The 18301-nt window shown below is 29.6% G+C and overlaps 2 protein-coding genes across 2 annotated transcripts; one reads left to right on the forward strand and one right to left on the reverse strand.

Moving 5' to 3' along the window:
• The first annotated feature begins 9877 nt into the window (after nt 1-9877).
• On the forward strand, nt 9878-10841 carry EPF1 (epidermal patterning factor 1). Its single transcript, XM_088099855.1, has 2 exons — nt 9878-10149; nt 10245-10841. Exons 1-2 carry the CDS (start codon nt 10047-10049, stop codon nt 10508-10510), a joined length of 369 nt encoding a protein of 122 aa, XP_087955981.1. The 5' UTR covers nt 9878-10046; the 3' UTR covers nt 10511-10841.
• Nucleotides 10842-13807: 2966 nt separating this feature from the next.
• On the reverse strand, nt 13808-17388 carry LOC124838526 (uncharacterized). The gene is made up of 6 exons (XM_088097934.1): nt 16516-17388; nt 16212-16420; nt 15624-15849; nt 15027-15112; nt 14784-14875; nt 13808-14444 (listed from the first exon to the last, which is right to left on the reverse strand). Exons 1-6 carry the CDS (start codon nt 16603-16605, stop codon nt 14197-14199), a joined length of 951 nt encoding a protein of 316 aa, XP_087954060.1. The 5' UTR covers nt 16606-17388; the 3' UTR covers nt 13808-14196.
• Nucleotides 17389-18301: the final 913 nt, after the last annotated feature.

The following is an 18301-nucleotide window of genomic DNA, read 5'->3' on the forward strand; positions in this document are numbered from 1 at the left end:
GATTCAAAGTGAAGAAATGTATGATTCAATGTGGTGTAATTGAGTATCAAAGTAGGATCTCTTGGTGAGATACTTGTATTGTTTAGATTGAATATAGGGAGCTCAGTCGTGGGGGTTATCGTGACACTCTAATGATCTTTCATTCTCATTCAGAGAGGATTAATGCATGTGGTGAGAGTAGTAGGAGGTCCTAATGTAGGCGCTACTTGGAGGCCTATTGCGCGGTAACAGACTAACCTTGTGTGTGCTAGGGTGAAACCCATTGGCAATGGTTTTGCAAAGCAGTAGAGGCCACCACAAGTGCATAAAACGTCATAGCTCGGTATTCATTCTAAGTCCGGACATGTCAAGTCTAGGTTGTAACATGTTAGGATGTTTTGAATTGGTTATTTTGTATGAATGCTGATATGTGTGTGTGTGTGTGTGTATATATATATATATATATATATATATATATATATATATATATATATATATGTCAATTGATAACCCGAATGTTTTTATATCTAGCTTACCCTTTTTGCTTGTGTTGTGTTTTGTATGTGTCTTGTTTTTCCTTTTGCAATGATCATCATATTTATGTGACTAGAGGGAAAGGAGCTTTCAATGGAGCAGGTCTTGGGTGGAGAAGATGCTTCGGCTTAGACTAGTTTTCTTCTAGTATTGTATATAGTTTTGGATTAGTTGCTTGTATATAAAGTTTTAAATTTTATGGTTATTTTGGGATAACTGTAAGGTATACTACTTTGTGTATTTTGCTGGATAACTGTATTACTTTATCATGCATATGACTTCTCTTTAATATAATTTATACTATATATTTTGGACGTTACATTATATGATTAAAATAAACAATAAATAAAAATATTAAAAGAAGCGAAAATGATCATACGTGTGTCTTAAAAATAATTTGATATATCATTGAAATAATATAAAGCAAAATAAATGTATAATTAAAAGTATCATAAGATAAAAAAATATCCTAGAGATTTAAGAAAACTTTTCAAATATAAAACTAGTCAAACAATTTAAAGATTATGAAAATTATTTTAGAAAAACAAAAATATTCTTTAAATTAAAAATTAAGAATAAGAGAATAAGTTTTTTTTATATTACCTAATAGATGATTTATTCTATTGAACACTTAAATTAAGAGTTAATCATTCTCTAATGAAATAAATAATAAATAAATAAAAATATTAAAAATGAGTAAAATTATTTAAATGTGAGACATAAAAAATATTTAATTAGAATACATTATTAAAACATAACTACACAAAAGTTGTGATAAAAGAAAAAATATATTAAAGATGTGTATATACAAGGTATGTAACTGGAAAAAAAAGTTATAAAATTAAAGACTAAGAGAATATATATATATATATATATATATATATATATATATATATATATATATATATAATTATAAGCATTTTAGTAATTTAAATATGGACGGGAATAAGGTAGAGATGAGTATTAGGGTGGGTATACTCATACATCTTCATCCTTAATTGGAAACATCGTCTACTCATACACATATATAGTCAATGTATGGATTCTCCAACGAGTTAGAACAATATCTATGAATACAAGTTTATTTGTCAAAGATATTCTTGTTTTGATGATCTCGTAACAAAGTATTATGTGTTGATACCTAAATAGGATGAACATGCAATATAATTCTCGCATCATATAATTAACAAAAAGAAATCTAATGGCATATACTCAATGCAAAAAGTTTTAAGATTTGAAAAATTAAATAAATCACAAAAAATTAATAGGTACTCAGTTGAAAATTTTCAATTTTATTAAAGAAAAAAATTACTTAATATTTATATAATTTATAAAAATATTTGTATTAAGTTCTTATTTAATAATTTATTCTTCATTTGAAAAAAAAAATCATTTGAGATCATTGCTAGAATAATGAACATATTTTTACCCAGTTTTACCAAAAATTACTGAATATCATTTATATAAGATAGTAAATATCATAGATACATAGAGGGTGGGATAAAAAAAAACAAACGAAATATTGTTAAAATACAGATAATGTATATCTCAAATAATCTAGATGCTAACACTGTATATTCGGATTGTAATAAATAAAATTATGTTTTTGAAAGAATAAAATGTTAAAAAAGATATTTTTTATTAGTAAGTATACTGGTATTTACTAACTTAATTAAAGTGTTAATGTATCTTAATATAACATGACATTTTAGAAACAAAGAACAACAAATTCTATAGTATTTATTATAAATATATTTTGGGTCTTATTCAACATTTTAGACGCCGCTATTTGAAAAGATTTAACTTTTCCTTAGATCAGTGCTAAAAGTAAAATGGATATATTTATTTGATTTTATCTAAAATTGAAATAAAAATATATTACTCATGTAAAAAGAAATATATTATTTATTCTTCATAAGTTCTCAGTTTCTCTATTTCCATTATTAATACGAACAAAAATTATAGACAATTTATTCATTAAAACCATAATAACAAAGAAAAATCAAAGTTATTTACTTCTACAATAACATGAAAGCGTAAAGAATATTTACCCTAACAATCAAATATTTGTTTCAATATTTAATTAATATTATATAACAAACACGTTCCTAAAACTTATAAAGATAAAAAAAACACCAAACACGACAAAAAACAATTATTACAAAGCAATAATTTTTTTTATGAAAATCATTCAAGACATTCTAGCTTTATGAGTTCATAAATTTATATTTTTTTACAAGAGATTAATTTAATATAATATATATGAGAATTGTTCTTGTAGTACTTTTTAACAAAACATTCTTTTGATTAAAGTTAAAAGTACAACCAAAGAGTATTTGTTAAGGTCGAAAGTTATTTAATATTAATGAATACTTTTTTCTCTCAGGAGAAGATTAAGAGGATTTATCGGCAATTTGACGTGCACAGTATGTCTAGGGTTGGTCCAGACCTTTAATATACAAATATTTATTTATATATTTTTTGTTAAAAATTTTATAAAAAGAATGATAATAACGATGTATATTTCAAATAATAGTGTAATATATATATATATATATATATATATATATATATATATATATATATATAAAAGGATTCTATATGATAGAAACGATAATTGCATAAATCTGTACAAATTATAATAATGTCTAAATTATAGTGAATACAATATTTGATTACCTAATATTAATAGAATATTTGATATATTTTAACATCTTTATTCAAGTTGGTGTATGAATATTACACATTCTTAACTTGAACAAAAACTTATTAAACAATCTGTTTGACACTCCTTTAGTGAGAACATCAGCCAACTGCAATTTTGATCTTATAAAAGGAAAGGAAATTATTTCAGCTTTAAGCTTCTCTTTGATGAAATGTTTATCAATCTCCACATGCTTTGTTATATCATGTTGCACAAGATTGTGAGCAATTGTTATAACTGACGTATTATCACAGTACAAACTCATAGTTTCATTTGGTTTAAAGCCCAAATCTGATAGCACATTTTTAATCCACTAAAGTTCACATATACTTAGTGTCATGCCTCTGAATTATGCTTCAGCACTAGATCTTGCTACTACAAACTGTTTTTTACTCCTCCAAGTTACAAGATTCCCTCCTACAAAAGTAAAGTATCCAAAGGTAGATCTTTTATCATCTTTTGAACTTGTTCAATCTGCATCAGTGTACCCTTCTACTTTTAAGTTTCCATTATTTGAGAACAAAATTCTTTTTCCAAGAATGAACTTTAAATATCTCAAAATCCTCTCAACAACATTCATATGAAGCTTTCATGGGTCATAAACAAATTGACTAACAACATTCATTGCATAGGTAATATTTGGACGTATATGAGACAAATAAATTAATTTTCCTACCAGTCTTTGGTATCTCCCTATGTCTATGCTGGCTAAATTTGAGCATGGAAAGAGTTTATGATTTTGTTCAATTAGTGTATCAACTGGTTTAATCTCAAGCAGCCCAGTTTTCGATAAAAAATCAATAATATATTTTCTTCGACATAGAAAAATACCATGTTTTGATCTAGCTACTTCAATACCCAAAAAATATTTGAGGTTTTCAAGTTGTTTCATCATAAATTTAGATGCAAGATATTATTGTAAACTAGAAATCTCACCTTGATCATTTCCTATAACAATCATGTCATCTGTATATATAATCAAAGTTGTAATTTTCCTTTTTCCTCTCTTCAAAAATAAGTTGTGATCAGAGTTACTTGCTCTATAACCAAAAGCATTCATAGACTTGGTAAACTTTCCAAACCATGCTCTTTGTTTTAATCAAAAGGTACCTCTGAAGAGTCAAGCCGAACCTGTGGAGAAGATTGAGCTAATTGGTTATGATTAGAAGACATTGTATTATCCTGCAAGAAGTGTCCATATCTAGGATTGGCTCACTTCCTGCAGAATGATCTTCACACGATAATTTATCTTCACAATATAATTTTATATCTGAGATATCAAATATATTAACATCATGATTATGCACTTCACTTTCATTGTCTCCCTAAAGTGTAAAATCAACATAAAAAAGTTCATGCTCATTAAATGTCACATCCATAGAGATATAAAATTTCTTTGATGGTGGATGGTAAGCACGATAACCTTTTTGAATTGATTTATACCCAAGAAAAACACATTTGATAGTTTGTTCTTCAAGCTTTGCATGTCGATGTGGGTGTAAGTGAACATATACAGCACATTCAAGAACATGAGGTGGTAAATGAACTATGGGAGGAAGGATACAATGATCAGTCAACACATCTAAAGGCCTTCAAAAGTTAAACACACTAGAAAGGGTTCGATTAATTAAATAAACTGCAGAGCTCACAACCTTACCCCATAAATGAAATGGAACATTACCATCTATCAAAAGTGATCTTGTCACCTTTAATATATGTCTGTTTTTTCTCTCAGCCACTCCATTTTGTTGTGGTGAATAAAGACATGTAGTTTAATGCAAGATGCCTTTAGAGTTCATGAACTTTATTAATTCAGTCTTAAAATATTTTCCTACATTATCTGGTCGAATGACCTTAATGTGTTAAATTGTGTAACGATCATATGATTGAAGGAACGAACCACATCACAAACATCACTTTTATGTTTAAGAAGAAACACCCTAGTACAATCATTAAAAAAATGGATAAACCATTTTTTTCCATAATGGGTAGCTTGTGGGGCAGAGCCCTAAACATCCGTGTGATTTAATGAAAAAGAAAAATAAGTTTTTGTATTTCTTATACGAAACACAACACAATGACATTTTGCCTTAACACAAGTTTCATAAAGAAAATTAGAAATATTGAATTTATGAAATAATGATGAAAATATTTTTTTAAATAACCAAAAAAGGGATGTGTCAATCGTCTATGCCATAACCAAATTTTCTTTTTATTTTTATCTTATATGTGATCATTCGCAAGACAAGTCAACGCTCATTTATGGGTTTGTTGTGAGATATTTTCAAGATAATATAGTTCTTCACTCTCTCTATCACTATCAATTTTTTCTTTGGAATTGATGTTCTGGAAGACAATGTGTTGGGTTAAACAAGGCAACACGAGACTGTAGGAACAAATAAAATATCAGGAATCGATATGAAGAGTGAAAGAGATATTTTAGGTTCAATAGGAGATGAGACCTCATTAGTATTAATAATAACACTTTTAGAGCAATGAAGGAAAAAATTAGTAAATTCATAGGAATCACAAGTCATATAATCAATAACAGCTAAATCAATTATTCAATCACTACCCTTGTTAACAACAGAAAAATTAAGAGCAAGACTTAGATATACTTGACTTGGTTACAAATCCAACAGCAGTAGAAATATGGCTTTTAGAAGCAGCGGAAGTCCCAGAATCATGTTTCTCCGATCGATTTTTATCAGAAGAAGCCATAAAAAATATTCAATGAAATGAAAAAACACAAATTCCTATATTGTAAAAGATGTTGGTATTTAACTCTTGATACCATATAAAAATATTTAAAGAATAATTATGATGTATTATATATATATATATATATATATATATATATATATATATATATATATATAAAGGTCATATAATTCATCATCTATAATAGAAATGACAAATAAAATATATATATATATATATATATATATTATAATATAATTAAATTACAGTGAACACAATATTTAATTATCTAATATTTACTAGTAGAATATTTAATGCATCTTATACTAATAATACAGTTTAGAATATATAAAGAAATATAAATTTTATCTTATAAACTAATTTTGTTAACTTAAATTATGTTTAAAATTCAATCTTTAACATTTTCTTAAACTAAGTTCACGTTCGTCTAAATGTTTTCACTTTCCAATATCACATGGTTTCTTTGATAATAGCTGCCCTCTCTATTACAATGTTTTATGATATATATTTTCTTTCAATTCGCTGTATCATATTATTAAATTATCACCTTAATATTCCAATGTATTATTTTGGGCACGAATTAATATCTTTATGACTTTGCATTAAAGGACGCTTTTCAAGAAGAAAGGAAGAAGAAAACATATAATCATATTAATCTACATGAATTTTGTGTTTACGTGTATATGAAAAACGAGAAATGCAAAGTGCGTACATACAGGCAAAAAGATTGGGCCGAAAACATAAGCTTAATACTATTTTTCTCTTTACCTCTCTATATCTTTTTTTTCCTGTAATTTCACATTTTTTTTTAATTTTAAAATTATCTCTTATATTTCAAAAAAAATTATATCCTATTTATTTTTTTAATGAATTTTAAAATTTGTTGAAAAAAAAAATTTATAACAAATTTCAAAATCTGTTAAAAGATTTTTTTAATGCATTTTAAAATCAATCGAAGAATTTTTTTATCAAATTTCAAAATCTGTTAAAAGATATTTCAAAAGCTGAGAAATACTCAAAGTCTAAAGATAACAAAAATACAAAAAGTCCAAAAAACATAAAATGCATATCTCCGCTTGAGCGTATATCCAAAGTACTCTAAGCCTCGAAATATTTTAAGCGATAGGTTAGATGGGTGACACTATTAAGTAAATCAATTTTAATACCATAATGAGTTGAGATTACTTCGTTTACAATTTTCTTCGAAAAGGATTGATTTTTTATTTCGTCTGCTAAGGACAACTCATTCTTTTAAGATAGTCACGTGCGCCTTCAAAGTTTGTTGTAACTCTTCATTCTTCTGTAACAGTTGCTCTTATGTCATAGACCAAATTTAATTAACGATGTTTTGCTTTCTCATTTTCTCTTAGTAATTATTTTTGAGCTTCATGTGTTGCATCAACACTTTGCTGAGCTTCTAAGTACCACAATATTCATTACGTCCTCCTGCGTTGTCAGATTTATGTACTTTCTCATCCTCTCATGTTCTTTCTAATTAATTTTTTTTGGTCTATATAGATCAATTTTACCTATCCACAACTGTAAAAATATTTTAATTCAAGACTTTAAGATGGTCTCCAATATCCTACCCACACTCAATCTTTTTTGTATTGTTTTATGGGCTTGTCGTCTATTATTATAACTCAAAATCTATTATGCCATCTTTTAGCTGATACATTTACATCTATACCTTTTGATCATGATGCCACACATAATACCTAGTTCCTACCTTAAGTGAATTACATATATCACGGTTTGTGTACGAAACTAGGCAAATTTGTAGTACAAATTATCAATCTAGGCAAAAAAAAATTCGAATTACGAAAATAGGCAAGTCGTGAAGAGTCATAGAACTTCAAATGAAGAAGTCGTGCTCCTGCACAACTTCACTCTGACACCGTGGTCAAAGATGAAGTCGTACACCCAAAAACGACTTCAGGGCATGGTAATCGATTACCCAGTGTTGTAATTAATTACCACACTTCTTTTCATAAAAAAATATAAAAATTGAAGTCGTAGGGGTTGACAACTTCAATAAGAGAAGTCGTGCACCCTCACCATCTTTACTTTTTTTAATTTTTAATTTTTTTATTAATTAAAATCATTTATAATTTGTAAAAAATGTTTTTAAATGTATTTAAAATAATTAAAATTATATCTAATTAATAGTTAAAGATTTTTAATATTATTAAATAAATAAATTTCATGATTTTAATTATTTATATAATTAAATTAAATTTCTTATAAAATGATTTCAATTAAATAATTTATAACTATAATTATTGTAATTATCTAATTAAAAATTTAAAAAAATTATATTTCTATATTTTTGAATTTTTATTATTTTAGTATATTTTTTTTACAAATCATAATTAATTAGTAACAATTTTTTTCATTATAAACTATTTAAATTAATAAAAGTATTAAATATAAACTATTTAAATTAATAAAAAAACAAAATAATTAAAATCAGGAAATTTATTTATTTAATAATATTTAAAAACTTTAATTATTAATTAGATATAATTTTAATTATTTTAAATATTTTTAAAAACATTGTTTACAAATTATAAATGATTTTAATTAATAAAAAATTAAAAATTAAAAAAAGTAAAGATGTGTGGGAGTGGACGACTTCTCTTATTGAAGTTGTCAAACCCCTACGATTTCAATTTTATATTTTTTTTTATGAGAAAATATATGGTAATCGATTACAATACCTGGTAATCAATTACCATTCCCTAAAGTCGTTTTTTGGATGCACGACTTCACCTCTCACCATGATGTCAAGGTGAAGTCGTGCAGGGGACACGACTTTTTAATTTGAAGTCGTATGAACCTCCACGACTTGTCTATTTTCATAATTCAATTTTTTTTTTCTTAGATCGGTAATTTATACTACAAATTTGCCTAGTTTAGTGAAAAACCCATATATCACACATAATTCCTAGTTTCGTGGTTGTTTTACAATTATACTTCATTGTTATGGATTTTATATTACACCTAAGTTTCTATACATGTTAACACTACACTAGATAATGCATAATACCCCAATCTCAAACAATATTTAATGATAAGATTATAGCCGTACATGTATCAGAAGTACATCTAAAAAGACACAAATAATTAGACTAAAATTCTACCAACCTCAAACAAATATTGCATGATTAAACTGATATTGCTGACAAGTATAAATCCAAAACACAAAAACACTACATTCATATCATGCAAATTAAATTTCACCAAATTATTACTTTCTAAGCCTTTAATTTTATTTATTTCACAAATATTTAGATATCACCTAAATTTCTGATATAGGATCAAGAAGCCTTTAATTATTTAATGTACAAAAAATTACAATCCAACTAAAAAAGTAAATGAGTAAACAATGATAGGAAAACTGCAAATAATGTATAATATATATATATATATATATAACGAGAATAAAATACAATTAAATTTTAATAGCCATTTTATTAAGCTAAAGAATAGACATATCCCACTGTTTTAGTATAGAGTTTGTATTTATACTAAGAGTAAATAAATTTTACAAAAGCTTGATATAAAAAAGACTGGTATATATGTTCGAAAATGTCAACCATTTTGTTGTGAGGGTCTAAATCCATGAATGGTTGCGAAGAGAGGCATTGATGGCAGTCACATCAGAGCTTAGGGTACTAAATTTATTAGCCGAAGTCGAAGGCACATGAACATTAATATTAAATGGTAAAAATGCAGTAACAGAAAGCAAATAGAAGTGGAAAATTGAGGCTGCATTTATGCCACCCAACAACACCTGTGCCTGTGTGGCAAGGCCTTGGACAGTAATCACGTAGAACAACCACTTTTAACTCTTCCCTTTTAAATTCTTACTGCTTCTCCTTTCTTTCATCCAACACCAAAAACTCGAGCAATCCTGTGACTATGTGTGCGCATGCAATGCAACAATTTCTTGCATTTGCATTGCACCCTCTTTCATGTGACCTCTTCTTGCACAATCCTGTGAAACGCTTCAATTTCCCCACACACCCTCTTTTATACTTTAATTATATATACAAATGCACCGACCGATTCACAACATCTCAGAAATTCCCACACCAAAACAACAATGAGGAGGTCGACTTCTCTCCACGCCGCTGCATTTTTCATTCTTCTTTTGCTCTGCGTTCCTGTAATCATCTCGGCGAGACACATAAACCGGTCACGTTCACGTAAGTTTAACACTTTTATTGAGTTCGAAACAATGATGATGAAATGAGTGTGGTTGTGTTTTAATATGATGTTGCATGATTTTGATGGTATGTAGATGGTGGAGAAGAGAAGAGAAAAGATGGAATAAGAATGAGCGAAATGAGGAGAGAAAGGTTGCAGCATTGGGAAGGAAGAATGGGAAGAAAAGACACACTAGAAATAGCAGGGTCGAGGTTGCCGGATTGCTCTCATGCGTGTGGATCGTGTTCGCCATGCAGGTTGGTGATGGTGAGCTTCGTTTGCGCATCGCTTGCAGAGGCTGAGTCCTGTCCAATGGCTTACAAATGCATGTGCCACAACAAGTCCTACCCTGTCCCATGAATCACAATCTCTCTCTCACCTTCAATTTCTAACCCCTTTAACATACACACTGCCCTCGTCTCTTTCTTCTTCATCACTTTCGTAAACACTATAGACATGGTTTTGAGGTATAGTGTTCTTGTTCTTAGGTTTTAAGGAATCAATAATCGTTAATGTTTCAGCTTCTGAATCTCTTTTCTTTTCAGTATTAAAGAAAACATAGTAATCTGTTGTCGTACAATGAAGCAGGAGAGATTCATGGCCACTGGGCCAATTTGGGCTGAAATGTAATTCGGCACCTCCAAAACGCTATTAACACCCCAACTTCTCTACCTGTGCTAAATGCATAACTTAAACTTCTTTACTAAAAACTAACAACTGTATTATTATATTGTTAATACAAAGGTTGATACATTCGGCTACCTGGTTATATAACTCAATTATCTTAAAAAAGACACAAGTTATCTTCAAAACACGAGCTATCATTTTAATTAAAAATTAAATTAATGATGATAAAGATTACATTCTAATAGTAATTGAATTAATTATCAAATAAATTATTTGTAATGATATATTAAATAATTGTAATACATGTTATTGTTTTCAAAACTGTATCGTGATTAATTAGTTTAGTGGCTGGTAAAAGAATGTTTCACAATACAATTAATTCAATTAATGTTTTAAAAAGTAACCTTTCCAGTGATTCACTGTCTGATTTTATACCACAATTATGTTACTGTTATCAATAATAGATTGTATCGTAATTAATTTCATTTCAACTGAAAAGGTCATTTACATAAAAAAGACCTTTTGAAATCAGACTTACTGATTCATTTGTTGTTCATAAGCTCTACGGGTATTATAAAATCTTGAAAAATAAATGCAAGTATTTAAAATTTATTTAATAATAATAATTTTGAGTAATGAATAGTCGAAGTTTGAACATTCCTATTGCAAATGTAATTAAGAAAATTGAAATTAACTCTCAGCCATCACTTATTTTTCTCCTTTTTATTTATCTAACTAAAAATTTTAATTAAAAATCTTTTGATTTTTTTCTAACATTGTATTAAGTGTTGGAGTTTCCCAATGCTAAGGAAAACACAAAGAACTCCATTTGGCTAAACAATTGGAATTATGCTTAATTAAATTAATTTGGTCTATTCACTCATTTGTTTGTTTATATCACAAGTTATGAACTAAACAAACCGTTATTCCCTGCTAAGAGTTCTGATTATTGATTAGTTAAAAAGAAAACAAACATTAATATCTAAAATACAGTAATCATTCAATAACTCTTTCTAATTTCGGAGCATATTCACACACTAAATTTCCATTTAATATACAACAAAAGAATCACTTAAAAAAGCACATGTCTGAATATATATATTTTATAAAATCAATTAAGAATATTTATTAAACTCATTTAGAAGAATACTCATGAAAAATTGAAACACAATATAGTTGTTTTCAGTTTCGTTATGTTTAAGGATTTAAGATATGTGTATAATAATAATAAATAATAATAAAAGACCCAAACATCATTTTCAATTCTGACCAAAATTTTAAAAGGAAGATTTTAGTTGCAGCAGCCATCATAGTTTATTGCTACGTTTGCCACTCTGCATTTTAGCTGCATCAATGCATCATCACATCCAAATTTGCAACAATTATTCCATTCAATATTTGACAATGAGATATTAAAATACATATGGCTTGTGGCGACCATAATATCAATTATGATTCATTTTCACTAAAATCTATGTTTAAGTATAAATCCACTCAACACACTCTTCTTTCTTAATTATTCAATTAATCTGCCAAATAAACAACTGGGCTTATTTTATATTTCATGATCTGCTTCAAAACTACACAACAGAGGTCAACATCGACTTAATTACTTCTACTAAGCACACATGTTCCACCTTAATCACTTCAACCAAAAATTAAAATGTTTCATCATATGCTTTTTGTTTTTGTAAATTGTTTCTTTGAAATGATATAAAACAAGTTAGTGAAGAAAAAAAAATAGAATTATGTCATCACGTAATAGAAAACATAAAAACTGAAATAATAGTCTAAATGTGTTTTGTATTTTCAAAACCAAAAATATATATTTTTATTAAATGTATAAAGTTTGTTTTTTGGGTTTTGAAGTAGAAAATGATTTTCATAAATAAGAAGCAAATAAACCCTCCATTTCTCTACATTTTTTTTAATTAAGGGAAATAAAATATTATCCTTTTGTTGAAATATTCGTTCGTGTGTCGTCCATGATTTTGTTTAAAATATTCTGAGTAGAGAAGTGGAGATAAGAGTAAAATAATTTTGAATCGCACAAAAAATATGTGGCAATATCTTCTACTTGTCCTTTTGTCTCTTAGAACAAGTAAAAATAAAATGAAAGGGAAATTCTCAGTTGGTTCAAGAGGTAAAAATTTAAATAAGAAAAAAAACGAGAGCATGCTGATGCAGAGTGGATCTATTTAAAATTAAATATTGTTAACCCTAAAAATTGTTGGTTTTAGTTTTTTTTTCTATTTTTAGTCTATAATTTTAGAATATATTATTTTGATATTTGTAGTAAAGTGAATATTTTTTAAAAGAAAATATTGTATGTCATTTGAGAAACAAAAGTAATGTATTTTCAACCAAAAAGCAAAAGATTAGTTGGTGAGAAAAATAAAAACAGAGTATCTTTACCAAAAAAGTATTGGAGGATTATTTAGTGAGAGAAATAAGAAAAGGGATTGTGAAAAGTTTGACACCCTTTCCATTTTCACAAAAGTAAATATTAATTTAATGTGAAAATATCACCACCAGATTTCTGAAAAACATGTAAACCCTCACATTCTGCAGCTGATTACTGATATCGCCATGTCATGCAACTACTTTCTTTGAAATTAAGTTCTTTTTAGTGTAAAGGTGAGAATCCTTTGTTTGCAGATTGTGCAACTGATTATGAATTTCTCATAAAAGAATACAATAACTTTATTTGGAGGGAATTAAAAAGACAGTGCATTATTGATAATTGATATTTGAAAATATCCCTGAATAATAAGGACTAGTAGTTAGAAAAAAAAAACAAAAACTAAAAGAATAATAAGAGAGTGACAATACAATATAGGTCAATTCATGCATATAATAACAGAGTTCATCCCTCTGTAATGCATAACAGAGAGCTTTGTTGAACATGGATGAATTGGAAACAATCAAAGATACACTCCATCAAAAAGAGTGCACCATCCTTTGCCCTAATTGCATTCTCTCCTTTTCTTTCTCTTTATTAAATGAGTGCGCACAGCAACGACAAGCAAAAAGCCACAAAGAAAATTGGCATAAATGTGAAACATTGCTCACTGATTCTGCATCATTTGTCACATATATTAACCATTCATTACTGTGATACACATTACAGTCTCTTCTGTCCTCTGACCTCCCTAACCTATCTCTCTACAATTACCATCTCTTCATCAGAGGCTGTCCAAAGAAGTCAAATCATGAGCCACACAACCCTTTTAACGACGACTACTGCTACATAAATACATATCCTCCCTCATTCCTCACACTACCTCAAGAAAAAGAAAAAAAAAAAACAAAAGTTGCAATTAATGGTCCAAGATGCATATAAAAACCAAACATCCCAGCAAGGATGTTTTTTTATCTTTGCAAGTGCGAACTCTTTGTGGAGTAGTGGATCAACCCTTTTAGCCACCATGTCGAATGCCCATGAAGTGATTAAAGTCATGATGCTGGACCCTGAGTTGCTTCAACCATGAATCTGCCACACTCAACAGTGACAATAGCCTTTCTTGGTCCCGACCACAATTTCCTGCGACCCACACGTTTCCTCCTTGCATCTTGTACGTTGCCAAACCGAATGCCGGCAGTGCTATGCCTTCCCCTTCCTTTTTCTTCTCATGCCCACCCTCAATATCATCGTCAAGATCCATGCCTACACAAATCACACCACATTCCATGATTTCATGCATTTTCTTTCTCAAATTTACATCTTTCCTCAGTTAAACTTTCCATTGCCCCACCAAAACAGGGAAGTGACAGAGACATAATCATAGGAGTACGGCATGATATGAAATGCAACCACCTTCTTTTCATTAGGGTCAACCTAATATTAAGAAATTTAGGTGGGTTCTTTTTATATGGTTTTACTTTCAACTCTCTTTTTTTCTATTTTTCTTAAGTATCTTTTCTTAGATATTTAGAGTTCGATCATATATTATTAGTATGGTTATTGGAAAAATGTAAATTCAGAAAACAAGATCATGGGAAATACCTTGAAATGAAGATGAAAGTGTATGATAAGTGAGGAAGCATGTAGAAAGGTCTTTGATTGTTCTTCCCATTGGGATATGGTATATTGGGTACCTGAGAAAAAGCATATTCGTTAGCATCTGTGTCCCCAGAGAGACTAAGGTAAAGATGTGCGTTGGGATTAATTTCAAATGTATTATTACATTATATAATAATTTGAAGTATATTTTGGTGACGAAGTTAGATAGAGAAATTTAGTAATTACCAGGCAACAGCCATCCAACTTGCTGGCGAAAGATCAACACTTCTTAATGACATCAGCCCTGGGTACCTTTGAGCTAATCCAGTAATCTGAAAGTAAGATACCATCCAAGAAAGTCAGCAATCGAATCTTTATTCTTTTCTGCACTTTACTTATTATGCTACACGAATATTTTTGCTGTTTTTATGCATTACTGCTTGTGCTACCCGAATATCTTTTGTTGTTTCTATAACAATCGCTATAGTCCAAGCAATGAAAATTACACACATCAGTAAAGCTTTGGGAGAAGAACATATGCCAGAAACGCATAACGAAATACATTGATAAGATATAAAGAAAAGGGAATATGCATAATTTCCATCATCACTTGGAAGGACTTATTCAGAGGGAACAAAAAATGAAAATGAGTCTCTCTATCAACTCCTGCTGAATAGTCAAAGTATGCATCTTTTCAGATGTTTATCCTTAAAGGGCTTTTGGTAATTGCAGTTGGCCTTTAAGTGCTTTTCAATTTTCCATGATCCATACCTAATGAATTGGTTGGAATCTCATTTAAGAACAGAAAAATCAGAAGACAGACATTAATGAACAAGAACACACCTTATCCATGAGAGGAACTCTTCCATATGGAGTTGCTCTTTCAAAATACTGGCAATAGAGGTGACCCAATCTGTCATTGAAATGCCAGAGAGAATCTTGCTCAGACCCTCCTCCCTCTTCCGAGGAAGTTCCATCCCACCTCCATAACTTGTCGCACTCACTCTCGTCGCTCAAAGAGTCACTGTAGGAATCCCTGGTTTCACAGTCACCTGACTCAGTCTCTTCCCTGAAATACATTCATCCAAGTTTCTGCATTAATTCCTAAAAATCACTACCATATCATAAAGCTGACAATGATGCACACAGTAATTCACCAAACCACTCAGCAGAAATAAAAAGCTCAACAACCCATTTTCCAAAAGCAACATCATGGAACCCGCGTGAATATTTGACCATAACAAATTAACATTATCTATCTCACCCAAATGGTGCACTCTATCAGAAAACTCAAAAAAATAAAAGATTTTCTTTTTCTTTTTGCCTGTTTCAATTTAAAATTCTTGAAGTTATCCATAGAACTAGATATTATTCATGGTGGAAGCTCAAAATGGCAAACAAGTTATGATGATTCGATTCACGGTATTCTACCTGAAACTGTTGCTGGTGAATATCTGAACTGCTGAGAGATAAGGCACGTAGTACTGCACGAGTGTCTCACCGCTGGTCAAGGAGATGGGAACTCCGGCTCCATAAGCACTCCATTCGTCATAGCAATTCCAAAGATCCCCCAACGTGAAATATTCCACGCTTTCTCTCTCCCACGGATGCCACAAACGGTTAAGGCTTGTGATCTCAGACTACAAACACACAAAATAAACGACACAAAATTTAGGACAACATACTCACAAGGAACAATAAATAAGAGAATGAAAAGAAAAGAAAAGGACAAGACCTTGGGAAGAAACTGGGATTGAACCACGGGTGTGGTACACCGTACGAAACAATCAAGATTAGAATGCATTGACCCTTTGCTGAAAATCATGGTATTGGAGATCGATAGATAAGGGAGAAGAAAAATATAGAGAAGGGAGGGAAGATGGAGATTTTAGCTTCTCTCCCAACCCTGAAAAACAGAGGCAACCACCCAGATGGGGAAGAAAACAAAAAACAAAAAAGAAGAGTGAGAGAGATTGTGGGATTGCAATTTTGCCTATGAAAGAGAATTGAAAATGCAAATCGCCCCCACAAGGAAAGACTTCTAATTTTTGACGTTCAGACACCGAGTTTCCCGCAAAATCTCAATACCCTTCACTTTTTTTCGCCCTGTGTGTCTCTTTCCTTCTCCCTTTTTCTCTTCTCAATCAATCAACAAACAATGTTGCAAATTCAACACCCACACACGGGGAGACGGATTTTTATGCAAACAAACAATGCTATTTTTCTCTCTCTGTCGCTGTTAAACCAAGCCTTCAAGAAAACTCTGCTTTGTTCAACGTTTAAGAAACACACTACTCAGGAGATAACAATAACACGCTGACGCTTCAACCTTAAATCTTGAGATCAAATCAAACACCCAAAACAAAAGTCACACAGTCACCTTTAAAATAGTAAAAAGAAAAGACAGACGAGGATAAAAAAAAACATCACGGACAAGGTCAGAAAGTACTACGCGTATCCAAAATATTCATCAAACGGATACAAAAGAAGAACTTTGGGTTTAATTTCGATGAATTTCGATGAAGTGATGAGCGAGTAATGGCAGAGGAGATAGATGGATAGATTGGTGGAGGTTATGAACGATACAAAGCCATAATAGAAGCATTAGAATACAATATTTATAACATTTATGAGCTTCACCCGTCTCTTCCAATAGTTTCACTCTATGAAATTCTTTATACGCAATGTAAATAATATAATACATCTTTTTTAAACTTTTACGATTTCATTATAGGACAAGGTTTGTTACTATACCACAAACCCGTAGCTATCATCTTTGAAACTTCGTTCGTTTCGTTCATAGATTTAAATTTAACAGCTATTCCTCTGTTACATAGACAAAGCGGATTTGTATTTTTCACCTAAATATATATCAGATTCTTTTTTTTTAAATTACAAATTTAAAAAAAGGATCTTGTAAATAAAGACTAAGAAAGTGTTTTTAAAAATGAAAAGTATAGAAGAGTTAAAAAAAGGATAATTAAAAGGGTGGAAAAAGAAAAACACAATAAATGGCATGAGAATTGACTAGTCTGTGTATACTAATTTTTTTTTTCAGAATTAAATGTGAGCCATACATAAAGTTGAAGTGACAATCTTAAGGTATTCTCTTGTTCTGTATTTTTGTGTAATTTCTATGATTAAAAAAACCGATAAGGTTGCAAGATTTAATGTAAACTAAAGAAACAGTACTCTTTATTCGTCCGTTAACTTTGATGAAATTAAAGTATTATGTGACTCCCAAGTAAGTGTATTAAAACGGCTTTGAACTTGCTTGCAAATAATGAATAGGCTTATAATTAGGTGTCGGTTACAAAACTGCAAAAAACACAGTTAGTTCCCTTAATGCGTAATCACATTTTAATGTGGTGATAATAATAAATAATAAGCTTATAAATACAAAGACGTTTAATATCACTTGTTGCAACTCACTTCCTACCTTACGTAATGACATTAAAAAGACACTAATTTGACTGTTAATATTTCTCTGTTCAACAGTTGATGGCTTCTCTTGTTAGTTA

The sequence above is a fragment of the Vigna umbellata genome, chromosome 9, assembly GCF_029865625.1.
Source record: "Vigna umbellata cultivar VRB3 chromosome 9, Vumbellata_1.0, whole genome shotgun sequence".
Classification (NCBI taxonomy): Eukaryota; Viridiplantae; Streptophyta; class Magnoliopsida; order Fabales; family Fabaceae; genus Vigna; species Vigna umbellata.